Consider the following 14,784-nt stretch of genomic DNA (forward strand, 5'->3'; position numbering starts at 1 on the left):
TTAGGAAGGGTAGCCTGGAATGCCCAGGTGTGAGCTGACACTGCTCCCTCCATGGGTAATTTCTTCTTCCTCAGGGAAGTTGCAGCTGTGCTCCCAAGGCCTTTCAACTACCATCCTTAAAGTCAAGTTATTATGGACTTTAATCACATCTGCAAAATACCTTCACAACAACATCTATAAAAGTGCTTGACCGAATAATTGGGGACTCTAGGCTAGTTAAATTGACACATAAAACTGACCATCATAATGGATATAGATCAACCATAGAATTTTGGTGCAAAAAACTGCCCTTCTACACTCCGCACATAACAAAATCAGAGCAAAACTTGCTGGCCTCATACTGGGCCTTTCTGGAGAGAGAGGCTCTCAGGATTGCTTGCACCCAACTACCCATTATACCCTGGGTCATGAAGGCAGCATCCTGCAGGCTCAGCCACAGAAACCTCCTTGCTAAAATAAAAATATCTTTAGGAAAACACAAGACAAGGTCCATCTGGCATATCCACAGTCTTCAATCTCTTGCCAAATGAAATGGCTCAAAAGGACATCACCCTTCTCCCAGATTTACTGGCCACTGGGAGCCCCCAGGAACAACTCAAGTTTCTGTACTTTACAGAAACATCACCACCATCACACATAATGGAGCACACTGGAGAGCTGCTTCTTTATAGCCCTTAACCATAATGACCCTGATAAAGGATGAGACCCAAGATCAACAAAATTGGCAGAACCTCAGACAGTTACCTAGGCACTGATGTTCTGGCCAAACACTGGCCCAAATGCACATTTTAACAGACTCCTGAGTCACTGCCCATGGCCTGGCTGTCTTTCCAGCCAATGATAGTAAAAACAATTTTTTATCAAGTTTTCACCTTTGGGCTAAAGATCTCTGGGAATCTCTTGCCTCACAGGTACTCAAAAGACACATATCAAAGTCAAACATGTTTCTACACTTATGTGTCACAAAAAAGATGGCCTCACCAAGCCCTATCCCCTTCAGAAACCCAAACATTGCAAATAGTGTCCCGGGTGCCTGATCAGAAGACTGGGTGCCAGGTTAGGGGCTTCCTCTAGCTGCTGGTCTGCTCTTACCTTCTCACCCAAGACGTCAGAACTGACCCTGCTAGAAAGGGTGGGAGTTGTTTGGGGTGGAGGAGCTTTCAGGACTGGCCTGAGAATTTAGAGGCAGACTGAGGATCAATGATGTAACTAGGACAGTCCCCCAAGGACAAAGACCTGTCACTTGGGAGAACGTCCACCTGGCAGACAGAGGGTACAAGAGGCTGTTGCAGGGAAAGGAAAGGAGTCAGGACTTTAGTATATTAACTCCTCTTTTGGAGTATGATTCCAGATATGCTTTGGAACAGTGGTACATAGGAGCATTAGAAACCTTTGCCTCTTCAGTGTCCCTGATGTCACTTATTTATTAAAGTAGTAAATAATTAAACACAATGGGAAGTTATCTAACCAAGTAGTTACAAAGGGTTCTAATGTTTCAATACACTGAGTTGGGCATCAGGACAGCAATAATAACACAGTCACGAGCTTTCCTTCTTAGAGAACTCTAATCACATTCTACTGTGGAAGAGGAGGAAAGCCTCAGAATAGAGGAATATTGAGAGAAACTCTGGATTATGAAACCTGGGACCCAAGATAAACTAAAGATAAACCCATGAATCCTTGAAAATGTTTGTAAATTGCAGTGTGTATATGTTCATTAAAGAGGTAGAATGGCTAGAACTTTCAGCAGTTTCTCAAAGGCCATAGGAACCACCAAATGTAATTATTTTAATGTAAATTTTAATTAATTTTGCATTTAAAATTTAATTTAATGTTTAAGCATTTAAAAATAGTAATATTTTTAAATTAAAAATTAATATGCTATGGCTAAGAAATCAGGATTGTGGTCAAAGCAGATGTAAAGGGATATGTATACAAATGATGTTCAGTGAAGAATACAGAATCAGCTCTAGAAGGTGATTAAAACTGTTTTAAAACAGTCTGAACAAGAACAAAGCTAGAAGTTCAATTTTAGAGTATAATAATTGCTCAGACTTTTTTTTTTAACTCAGACATGCTTAATTTGGGGATTTTTTTTTTTAAACAAAGTCTCAGCAATACTTTCAGACTGAGCGAGCCAGAACTTAAAGTCTCAGACACACATAGCTCTGTTAATAACCCACCACTTCACCCTGAACAAATTATGTTTCTCATGGCCTCTGTTTCCTTGCCAGTCAACAGTGAACAGTTGACAAGATTTATGAGATTCATTTTAGCTAAAATTCTTTGGATTAAAAGACTCACTGAAGAACTTCTGATCATTAAGCATGAATTCTTGGGCAGCCACTGATTTTTCTAGAATATGAGCTCATCTAAATGACAGGTCATGACTTTAGATGCATAAAAAGGGGGCTCCCTTTACATTTCACATCTTGTAATAGGAGAGGCAAGTAATCTATGAGAGTGGAAGAAAATATATCCTTACATATTAGAACTCTTACATATGGCTGAAGACTTCCGTTCAATATATTTTTAAGCCACATGATAAAGCAGTATTTATCAAAATGATCTGTAATTTCATAGCGGAGTGTTGTCTGGGGTGGAGCTGATATCCAGGTAAGGGGGTAAAATAAGGAGGTATGGAGTATGGAGGCCAGGCCAACAGAGCCTAATAAGTTGTCCAACACTTTACATAAACACACACATCTTTTTCATTCTTTCAATCAAATTAGATTCAATACAGGTCTTTGCTAAGCCCTTCTACACAAAAAGTGTTGTCTATTGCCAGGGGTAGGAAGACTCCAAGAATTAGTAAGAAAAAATACCTGAATACAAAGATCCTCCCTGGTAAAGCAAGGTCACATCATGACCATGATCTTGAAGAATCTGAGATACCCGGTCCATCAGTAGATAGTGGCTTCCACCTAGGAACAATGCACAACTTCAGTTTTGTAAAGGCAGGAATAGTGTCTGAAGTGGATGAGGAGGAAATCCAGGAGAGGGAAGGTGGGGAAACAGTGGAAGGTGAGCAGATGAGGGCAGCTCCCTCAGTCCTTCCACCTCTCTTTGGGTAACCCCATGCCCAGCACCCAGAGCCTGACTGCCCACTCCCTTCACCTGTAGGAATCCTCCATCAAGGATCCCTCTTGTGATCCATGGTCTCCATGAGAGGACAATCAGCCTCTCTGTGCTTGGAAGTGAAGGATTCCCCATGCTCGGGAGTGTGCTGCAGTTTAACAGAGGCTTGTGGAGACCTCGGGTCCTAAAGAAATAACTGCCCTGGTGGAAATTTGGCACGGTGGTGTGCCTGTGAGTTCCTAATGGACAATCAGTCAGACCTATTTCTGGGATCCTTCTCTTTGGAAATTGATGTCACTATAGGACCCAAAAACCTAGGAGCTAAAAGTTGAGCCTGAGACACAGTCATTGGAGTTTGAAAAGGATGTAAAGAAACCATAAACCAAAAATCTTTGATGTTTATAAGAATTTAGCAGGAGCCAACTTGAAAGGTGAAATCACTGCCCTCCCCCCTACGTAGGATCAGACACCCAGGGGAGTGAATCTCCCTGGCAACGTGGAATATGACTCCTGGGGAGGAATGTAGACCTGGCATCGTGGGACGGAGAACATCTTCTTGACCAAAAGGGGGATGTGAAAGGAAATGAAATAAGCTTCAGTGGCAGAGAGATTCCAAAAGGAGCCGAGAGATCACTCTGGTGGGCACTCTTACGCACACTTTAGACAACCCTTTTTAGGTTCTAAAGAATTGGGGTAGCTGGTGGTGGATACCTGAAACTATCAAACTACAACCCAGAACCCATGAATCTCGAAGACAGTTGTATAAAAATGTAGCTTATGAGGGGTGACAATGGGATTGGGAAAGCCATAAGGACCACACTCCACTTTGTCTAGTTTATGGATGGATGAGTAGAAAAATAGGGGAAGGAAACAAACAAACAGACAAAGGTACCCAGTGTTCTTTTTACTTCAATTGCTCTTTTTCACTCTAATTATTATTCTTGTTATTTTTGTGTGTGTGCTAATGAAGGTGTCAGGGATTGATTTTGGTGATGAATGTACAACTATGTAATGGTACTGTGAACAATCAAAAGTACGATTTGTTTTGTATGACTGCGTGGTATATGAATATATCTCAATAAAATGAAGATAAAAAAAAAACAAAAACAAAACCAAATTAAAAAAAAAAAAAAAGAATTTAGCAGGAAGTTTCTCAATTTGGGCCTGAATCTTGCTCATCTTAGAATTAAGACATCCCAGAAAAACTATGAGGCTCATGTGTTGAAACTGTTGGATCCTATTTGCTTGAGAGACTGAGAGATCACTTATCCTTGAGCATCCCAAGATCCTCAGGAAAGAGACACTCAGTCCTCTGGGGAATTACATGTTCCATCACACCAGAGGGGCCTTTTTTCTGGAATCATAGAGTCTCAGAAGCAGAGAAAGCCCAATGAGGACAGAAGGAAATGGCAAATGCCAAGAGTTGGGGGGTAGGGGTGTTGGGGAGCTGAAGGTCCCACAATGAATTGGTGGAAGGAAGAAGGGATAATGCTAGAGAACTAGAGTGTAGCTTTTGGAGTGACTCATTTTTTACATCCAGAATGTGTTGTGTTTGATAGCAAAGAATACGCAAACTCCAATTCCCCCTGCTCAGACAGCCTGCTCTTGCTCACATTTAATTGATGTAAGAAAGGGTCCTGGGGAAGGGCGCAGAGACACAAGATTTATGGAGGCATTGGAAAGCAATCATGCATTCTAGGGAAAAGCAGGGCTTTCAGAACTTTATAAACGACATCATCCCTGCCTATGGTCTGAATCGGAGAAGTTCTTTATATGTTGTAGATATTCAGGGTCTGGTATCAGGAGTGTTAAAATGTTAGTTACTGTCAGAGGAGAGGGATGGTTTCTTCATTTCTCATCAGTGGGGGGAAAAATAGGTTTTGAATAGAGACACCAGGTTTTTAAAACTGATTTTAAAAAAAAATCCCAACTGTAAAGTGTGTGAAAGTGGAAGATTTGGAGTGGATAGTTTTGAGGTAAGAAAGCAGGAGTAAACCCTTGGGTGTGCTCTTACTGTCAGAAGTGATCTTGCAAAAGACACTTCACTTCCCTGACTCTGAGCTTCCTTCTCATTCCCTCTTAGGAAAACAGAAGGGGCAGGTGAATCAGAGCAGTTCACTGTGTCCTTCCAGCTCAAGGATACCCAGATCCTTGGAATCTAAAAGTGACCTCAATGGAATTGCACTATAAAAATAAATTTAAAAATTTAAGAAAAAAAGTGACCTCAAGGAGCCCACTCTCCTCTTAAAATGGGTGAACAAGGGCCTTGGAAGCTCTATCCTATGATGACACCTTTATCCTGATATATTTCCCCCTTCATCCTCATTACACACACAGATACACATACACACACACACACACACACACACACACACACACAGAATAACAGCCACACTTCCAAGAGAACTAATAAAAAGAAATGAGACTCTGAAAGAGCTGATTATTCCTGGGATATTCTCCTTCGTCATGATCAGTTCTCCAAGTTCCTATGGAAGAAAACACTCGCCTTCCTAACTGTCATGAAATACTTTCCCCGCAGTATTTCTTTGTTCTGGATGCAGCCTCAGAAAATTGTGGTGCGGCCCCATGAGCACCTTCCCCAGCGGCAACGAACCTGAGAAAGCTCGCCAAGGTATCTACCGGCAAGTACTTTGCACTCCCAAGTGAGCTCCAGATCGTCCTGCCAGTGCCTCATGCAAGGGGCTGGATCTCAAACTTCTGGGCCACTTTTGGGCCCAGCCCAGAGAGCGTCCTGAGCAGGGAAAGCAAGGGAAGTATATGTAAGAAAGGAATAAGTTTCATTTTCACATAGAGATAGAATGAAATAAGGGAAATGGAGGCAAAACCAGTTTAAACAAGCCCCAGACAAAGAGAAGAGAGAATCTGCCTGCTCCTTATATGGAAAAGTAACCATAGTTACTGGAATGTAAAGAGATATGAGGTAATATCAGAGGCGGGAACTCACAGCAAAAAAATAAAAATAAAAATTTGGGGGGGGATAGGCTGATCAGTTCAAAATCTCAATAATGAGCTAGTTGGCTCTCTGGGATTGGCTGATCAGTTCAAAATCTCAATAATGAGCTAGTTGGCTCTCTGGGATTGGCTGTACAAATTAAAATCTCAAAAGATGAATTAGTTAGTGTTCTCAGATAGGCTGTAACCTCTGTAGTACCCTGTCAATGGGGAAACAGGGGAGGGACTTGCGAATTAGGAGTAAGAGATTGAAAGATCACCATTCTCTTCCTCTGGCGCGCCAGCCTTCCACGTGTTTGGCTGGACGCCCTATCTTGCAAGATCATAAATAAATTCTTTTCTCCTCCAGAACTGAGAGAGCGTTTATTCCCTTACAGGTACCGCTTTATTTCCGACAACTGGGGGGCTCGTCCGGGACCCAAAGCTTCGGAGGGGGACCCCCGAGGTGGACAAAGGGAAGGCGCACCCCGCTGATTGAGCAGTCTCAGACTCCACCATTGGGGGCCCATCTCTGGCAGCTAAAGGGCCCAAGACCAGACGCTTGGATCTGCCGGTTGTGGATGAGAAAAGGGGGAAAAGGAAAGGCTTGCCTCTGTTTGACCAGGCAACTCCGTGCACTGACCAAGGTAAGGAAAGTAATAAATTGCCTTGGTGGTCAGGAATTCCTGATGAGTCTAGACCTGCTTGTGTGTGACTCAGACGTGCGACATACTACACGAAGCGAGTGTGGAGTCTCAACCTGCGGTTCCCTTCTCCCGCGAGGGAAAGGGCCAGAGACGGATGAAGCGAAAGGAACTGAGAGAAAGAAGCCCAGACAAGACTCAGGATGGGAAATAGAGGCAGTTGGCCGGCCGGGGAAGAAGAAAAGGGGGCACCTATAGAGTCCCTCGGGGACATCCCTCCAGATAGCCCACTAGGTAGGATGTTAAAATATTGGACCAATAGCAATCAGACCAAGGGAAAGGACCAAAAGAAAATGATTAAATATTGTTGTTACATTTGGACTGAAGAAAGCATTTCACCGCCAGATGTATTCTGGCCAAAGTATGGGACAGAGGAGGACTGGCTCTGTGCCAACCTTGTAATTTATGTTAATGAGAAGAAACCCTTTTCTAAGGAGGAGTCTGATTATGCCACATGCTGGCTAAAGAAAAAAAAACTCCCCTCTACCCTGTGAAAGATAAAAACCCAAACTTGGAAGATGAGTTGGTAGAATCTAAACCCTGGGACCCCTTATTAAGCCTTCCTCCTCCCTACTATTCCCCTCCTCCCCCAGGGCAGAGATTGTTAGAGTCTGAGAACCTAATAAAGTCCGCACAGGTTCCAGGGGAATCAGGAGGCCCATTGGCGCCAACTGCCCCACCAGATATGACCCATCAATGGTTGAGGAAAGAATTAACATAGTGCAAAAAGGATGTACAGAATTTTCCATTTCCAAAAAACTCTTGAAGGAAAGAGAGTAAGGGAACATCACCCCGTTAAATCCCTTTACCCCTTGAGGGAGGTGCCTATGGGGCCAAAGGAAGTCAGGTATGTAAATGCCCCATTAATGAGTGTAGAAGTAAGAAATTTTAAGAAGGAGATGAAATCACTAACAGAGGACCCAATGGGGCTGGCTGAGCAAATAGATCAGTTCCTAGGCTCTAGCCTATACACGTGGTCTGAACTTATGTCCATATTAAACATCCTCTTTACGAAAGAGGAGAGAGGAATGATAAGAGGGGCTGCTATGAAAGAATGGGAAAGGCAACACCCATCAGGGCAAGGGGTGATGGCAGCAGAGCAAAAATTTCCAAATACTGAACCTGATTGGGATAATAATGATAAAGAGGATAGGGCACAAATGAAGGATCTCAGAGACCTCACTGTAGAGGGAATAAAATTGGCGGTACCCAAATCTCTAAATTTGGATAAGGCCTTTGAGGTAAATCAAGAGAAAGATGAGTCTCCCTCTGCTTATCTACAAAGATTGAGAGAACAAGTAAGGAAATATTCAGGTATGGACCCTGATGACCCTGTAGCCCAGGGAATGTTAAAGGTCAGCTATATGAAGGGATCTTGGCCTGATATTTGGAAAAAGATCCAGAAAATAGATGGATGATGAATAAGCCATTGGAGGAGTTATTAAGGGAAGCACAGAAAGTATTTGTAAGAAGGGAGGATGAAAAACAAAAGCAGCAGGCTAAAGTCATGATAGCCACTGTTGACCACTTGGTCAAGAAAAGATTAGAAACAGGAAATGGAGGATGCAGACAGAGGCGAGATAGGGGAGGGGGCTGGGCTGATTTAAAAAAAGGAGCAAGGAAAATGCAGAACTCTGCAGGGTGTTATCATTGTGAAAAGCCTGGCCATTTCAAAAGGGAGTGCCCAGACTTACAGAAGGAGGGTCGAGTTATACCGCTAATGAATTCTGAAGACTAGGAGAGTCAGAGGCTCCTCATCTCAGAAGCCCACCGGGAGCCTTTAGTAAATTTAAAGGTGGGCCCATATCAAGAGGAAATTACATTCTTGGTAGACACTGGAGCAGCTTGCTCCTCTGTAAATCATCTTACAAAGGGGGCCAGGCTCTCTGGCAGCTCCCTCACCATCACAGGGGTAAAAGGGGAGGGATTTAAAGTTCCCATTCTTGAACCTACTAACATTTGTTGGGAAAATAATCAAATCATAGCTCCCTTGTTGCACATCCCAGAAGCTGGGAGTAATTTATTAGGAAGAGACCTAATAATACCTATGGGACTGGATTTAGAGGTAAGGAATGGACGGATTGAGGTTTTGGCCCTGCTCACTGAAGAAGATGAAAAAGACATTAAGGAGGAGGTATGGGTAAAAGAAGGAAACAGGGGAGGGTTGCAAATTCCCCCAATTAAAATCAAGTTAAAAAAGGAAGGGGAGGTTGTATGCCAGAAACAATATCCTATTCCTCTTAAAGGAAGACAGGGACTCCGACCCATCATTGAGGGTCTCCTTCGAGATGGACTCTTGGAAACCTGTACGTCCTCTTTTAATACTCCCATTCTCCCCATTCAGAAACCAGATGGTAGCTGGAGAATGGTGCAGGATCTAAGGGCCATTAATAAAATTGTCCAGGTTCGACACCCTGTAGTTCCTAATCCTTACACTCTCCTGAGTAAAATTCCCTTCCATCATAAGTGGTTTAGTGTAGCAGATTTAAAGGATGCCTTCTGGGCCTGTCCCCTTGATCCAGAAAGTAGAGACCTGTTTGCCTTTGAGTGGGAAGATCCCTTCAATGGGCGAAAGCAGCAATACAGATGGACGGTCTTACCTCAGGGTTTCACAGAGTCCCCCAATCTCTTTGGGCAAGAGTTAGAGAGGGTACTGGAAAAATTTCCAGTCCCACCTGAAATCACCCTTCTGCAATATGTAGATGATCTATTAATATCAGGTAAAGAAAGGCAAGTGGTGGCTCAAGCTATGAAAAATCTACTGAACTTTTTAGGGGAACGAGGATTAAGGGTATCTAAAAGTAAACTGCAATTTGTAGCAAGGGAAGTTAAGTACCTAGGCCACCTCATAAGTGAAGGAAAAAGAAAAATCCATCCAGAAAGAATCCAGGCCATAGTAGAGTTGCCTCTTCCTCAAACAAAAAGAGAGCTAAGAAAATTCCTGGAATTGGTAGGGTACTGTAGATTGTGGATAGATTCTTTTGCATCTCGAACTAAAGGGCTATACCAAAAATTACTAGAGGAAGAGCCTGACAAGATAGAATGGGAGGAAGTGGAAATAAAGGCATTAAATGAACTCAAGCAGGCACTGGTGCAAGCTCCTGTTCTAGCACTTCCTTCCCTCGAAAAACCCTTTCACCTGTTTGTTACAGTAGATAAGGGAACAGCTTTGGGGGTCCTAACCCAAATCTGGGGAGGCCAAAGAAAGCCGGTGGCTTTCCTTTCAAAGGTTTTAGATCCAGTCTCTAGGGGGTGGCCTAGGTGTGTTCAAGCCATTGCAGCAACTGCCCTTTTAGTAGAAGAAAGCAGGAAATTAACCTTTGGAGGGGCATTAGTAGTTAGTACTCCTCATCAAGTGAGAACTATTCTGTCTCAAAGGGCAGGGAAATGGTTAACTGATTCCCGAATCTTAAAATATGAGGCAATCCTAATGGAAAAAGATGATTTGGTCTTAACAACAGATCATAGCCTAAACCCGGCCTCCTTCCTCTGGAAGGGGCCTGAGCAAGTAGAGACCCCTGAGCATGACTGTTTAGACCTAATTGAATACCAAACTCGAGTCCGACCTGACCTAAGGGATTTTCCCCTGCACTCGGGGGAAAGACTGTTCATAGATGGATCCTCCAAAGTCCTAGGAGGAAAAAGGCACAATGGCTATGCAGTTGTAGATGGGATAACTTGTGAAGTAAAAGAAGCTAGCCGATTGCCCAATAAGTGGTCAGCTCAAACTTGTGAGTTATATGCACTAAATCAAGCTCTCAAATTATTAGAAGGAAAGGATGGTACAATATGCACTGACTCTAAGTATGCCTTTGGGGTAGTCCACACCTTTGGAAAGATCTGGGAAGAAAGGGGATTAATCAATAGCAAAGGAAAAGAACTGGTTCATGGGGAATTGGTGAAACAAATATTAACCAATCTACTCTTATCTAGAGAAATATCAGTGGTGCATATAAATGGACACCAGAAGGGACCTACTTTTGAGGCAAAAGGCAATAGGTTGGCTGATGAAAAGGCTAAGGAGGACTCTCTCTACCCCCCTTTAAAAATAATGGTCCTAATACCCTCTATCCCTAAGGAATTTGGGGTCCCTACATTCTCTGCCAAAGAAGTAAAAGAGTTGAAGCAGTTAGGAGCAACCTTAAATGATCAAGGGAAATGGTTTCTCCCAGATGGCAGACAAATGTTAAATAAACAAATAATGAGGAAGACATTAGCAGTCCTATGCCAGGGGAGTCATTGGGGGGTACAAGCCATGTGTGATGTAGTACTTAAACAATTTGGATGTGTAGGCCTTTATACAGTTGCTAAACAAATCTGTGAATGGTGCATAATTTGTCAAAAAATTAATAAAAACGTTTTAAGAAAACAGGTACAAGGGGGAAGAGAGCCGGGCCTGAGACCATTCCAGAGCATTCAAGTTGATTATACTGAAATGCCACCAATCGGTCATTTAAAATATATTTTGGTAATTGTCGACCACCTCACTGGATGGGTGGAAGCCTACCCTCTATCCTCAGCTACAGCACTGGGAACTTCTAAAGTTATCCTTGAACAAATCATTCCCCGTTATGGGTTAGTGGAAAATATAGACTCTGATAATGGCAGTCACTTTACCTCCCGTGTATTGCAGAATGTCATGAGAAGCCTGGGTGTCACTTGGGACTTCCACACTCCCTGGCATCCACCATCCTCTGGGAGAGTGGAAAGAATGAATCAAACCATAAAGAAACATCTTTCTAAATTAGTTTTGGAAACAAAGTTACCTTGGATCAAGTGCTTACCTATAGCTCTACTAAGAATCAGGACTGCCCCTAGAAAAGAACTGGGAATTTCCCCTTATGAAATGCTTTTTGGTTTGCATTTTCCCAGGAGGACTGGAGAGCTCCCCTCCCTAGACACAAAGGATCTTTTTCTTAAGAATTATATACTGGCCTTGTCTTCTACTTTATCATCTCTCAGGCACCATGGACTGCTGGCTCAGACCCCACCTCTTAAATTTGCTGCCCATCGACATCAGCCTGGCAGCTGGGTTCTGATCCAGTCGTGGAGAGACTCCAAACTTCAACCGATCTGGGAAGGACCCTATCAAGTCTTGCTGACAACTGAGATGGCAGTCCGAACGGCAGAAAGAGGCTGGACTCATTACACACGAGTGAAGGGACCAGTGCCTGAACCAGATGATAAGTATCCAGCAACTCAACCTGAATCCTGGAAAGTGACTCCTACCTCAGATCCCCTAAGGATCACTTTAAATAGGCAACAGTTGAAAGAACATACTAGGAGGGAGGGAGGGCTGGATTAAGCCCTGTGTTTGCATTGTGCTCTGTGTATAGCTTAATGATGAAATTGCTTATACTGATCATAATGTTCTATATTCAAGGAGTAACAGGTTCTGCTAAGCTAGTTATAAGTGTAGTCAAAGGCTTAAAGTCTCAAACTGTACAATTTGATGTTTGTCAAGTAATGAGCCGTAAAAATCTAAAACATCAGCAAAAACTGAGGGAGGAATACAAGCATTTATGTAAGCAGACTGTTCAAATAGAAAGCAAGATTGTTGGGGGGCGAACATTTGAGAGTATAACTTATGAGACACCTAACCCCTGTTATTCTTGAAACACTGCTTGGTGGACCACACAGTATGAGGGATGGGTCTTACCCAGGTTGGAGGAAAAACCATTAAGAGAAACTTGGCTGGAATTTAACTCTCCAGTTCAAATTGACCCCAAGGTCATTAGAATACTTAAGGCCAAAGACTTAAAGCAAACCACAGAAATAGAGACAGGTTATGGAAATACAAATGCCTGGGTAGAATGGGGCAAACATACCATCCAGAGTCTAAACAGAAGTGACTGTTATGCTTGTACAACCAAACAACCCACTGTTCAGATTATGCCCTTCCCCTTGGGGATGAAAAAGCATGAAAGGGAGTTTAAATGCATAACACTCCTCTTTCAAAATGCTACTCCTGGTGAAAGTTGTAGTACGTTGTCCTCCCTTTTCCCTCCAGTCCAGAAGGGAAGTGTCAAAGCCATACCAGCGTCTCACCTTGGTCCCGGAAACCACTCTGCCTGTCTCTCCAGATGGGAAGAAGGGCTCCAGGATCTTGGTACCATGGCTTTGTGTACACAGGTGTGGAATGTGAGCAAGGATAGTACTGGCAACTTCTCCAGCCTAACTATACCCCGAGCAGACCTCTGGTGGTACTGTGGGAAGGGCATCCTCTGGCCAACACTACCTGAAAGGTGGGGAGGAACCTGTGCTCTGGTTCAATTGGCTATCTCATTTACCCTGGCATTTGAAAGTAATAAGAAAGTACCAACCCAAGGCAAAGGAGAAAAGAAAAACATACAAAATGTACCTAGTTCCTTCAATAAAAAAAATGTTTGTAGATAGTATAGGGGTTCCCCAGAAAGTTCCTAATGAGTTTAAAGCTAAAAATCAATTAGCTGCAAAATTTAAATCGTCCTTATTCTGGTGGGTCACCATCAATAAAAATGTCAATCATCAGCTAAAATTTATCAACTATACCAGGGATGTCATTAAAGAAATAGCAGAACAGTTAGATGCCACTAGCCGAATGGCATGGGAAAACAGAATGGCCCTAGACATGATGCTAGCTGGAAAAGGAGGCGTCTGTGCTACAGTTGGGGGAAATTGTCGCACATTCATCCCCAATAATACCGCACATAATGGAACTATCACCAAAGCCCTACAAGGCTTAACAGCCTTATTTCAGAAACTAGAAAAGAATTCTAGCATTAACAACCCACTCACAGAATTGTTGGAAAATTGGTTCGAGAAATGGAAAGGAATTGCAACATCTATTTTAATTTTCCTTATCATTCCAGCCAAAATGTTTATAACAGCTGGGTGCTACATAATCCCGTGTGCTCAAAGGCTAGTTCAAAAACCAATCGAGATGTCGGAGGGCGGGGCAAGATGGAAGACTGGTGAGCTGTATGTTTTAGTTACTCCTCCAGGAAAGTAGGTAGAAAGCCAGGAACTGCGTGGACTGGACACCACAGAGCAATCTGTCTTTGGGCATACTTCATACAACACTCATGAAAATGTCGAACTGCTGAGATCAACGAAATCTGTAAGTTTTTGCCGCCAGGGGACCCGCGCCCCTCCCTGCCAGGCTCAGTCCCATGGGAGGAGGGGCTGCCAGCTCCAGGAAGGAGAAGGGAGAACTGCAGTAGCTGCTCTTATCGGAAACTCATTCTACTGATCCAGACTACAACCATAGATAGACTGAGACCAGACACCAGAGAATCTGAGAGCAGCCAGCCCAGCAGAGAGGAGACAGGCATAGAAAAAAAAAACAACACGAAAAACTCCAAAATAAAAGCAGAGGATTTTTAGAGTTCTGGTGAACACAGAAAGGGGAAGGGCGGAGCTCAGGCCCTAAGGCGCATATGCAAATCCCGAAGAACAGCCGATCTCTCTGCCCTGTGGACCTTTCCTTAATGGCCCTGGTTGCTTTGTCTCTTAGCATTTCAATAACCCATTAGATCTCTGAGGAGGGCCTTTTTTTTTTTTTTTTTTTTTTTAATCCTTTTTTCTTTTTCTAAAACAATTACTCTAAGAAGCCAAATACAGAAAGCTTCAAAGGCTTTCAATTTGGGCACATCAAGTCAAGAGCAGAACTAAGAGAGCTCTGAGACAAAAGGCAATAATTCAGTGGCTGAGAAAATTCACTAAACACCACAACTTCCCAAGAAAACGGGGGTGTCCGCTCACAGCCACCATCCTGGTGGACAGGAAACACTGCTGCCCATCACCAGCCCCATACACCAGAGCTGCCCCAGACAACCCAGTGTGACGGAAGGGCTTCAAATAACAGGCACACACCACAAAACTGGGCGTGGACATTAGCCTTCCCTGCAACCTCAGTTGATTGTCCCAGAGTTGGGAAGGTGGAGCAGTGTGAATTAACAAAGCCCCATTCAGCCATCATTGCAGCAGACTGGGAGCCTCCCTACACAGCCCAGCAGCCCAGAACTGCCCTGGGGGGACGGCACTCACCTGTGACATAGCACAGTCATCC

The 14,784-nt window shown here is 43.4% G+C and overlaps 1 protein-coding gene across 1 annotated transcript in view; it reads right to left on the minus strand.

Moving 5' to 3' along the window:
• LOC119506091 (UDP-glucuronosyltransferase 3A2-like) overlaps positions 1-14,784 on the minus strand; it is a 45,644-nt gene that overhangs the window by 22,918 nt on the left and 7,942 nt on the right. Inside the window, exon 2 of the mRNA XM_037798967.1 lies at positions 2,826-2,924. Coding sequence (XP_037654895.1) covers positions 2,826-2,924 — 99 coding nt within the window. The remainder of the gene's footprint in view (positions 1-2,825; positions 2,925-14,784) is intronic.

The sequence above is a fragment of the Choloepus didactylus genome, chromosome 11 (genome assembly GCF_015220235.1).
Source record: "Choloepus didactylus isolate mChoDid1 chromosome 11, mChoDid1.pri, whole genome shotgun sequence".
Taxonomy (NCBI): Eukaryota; Metazoa; Chordata; class Mammalia; order Pilosa; family Megalonychidae; genus Choloepus; species Choloepus didactylus.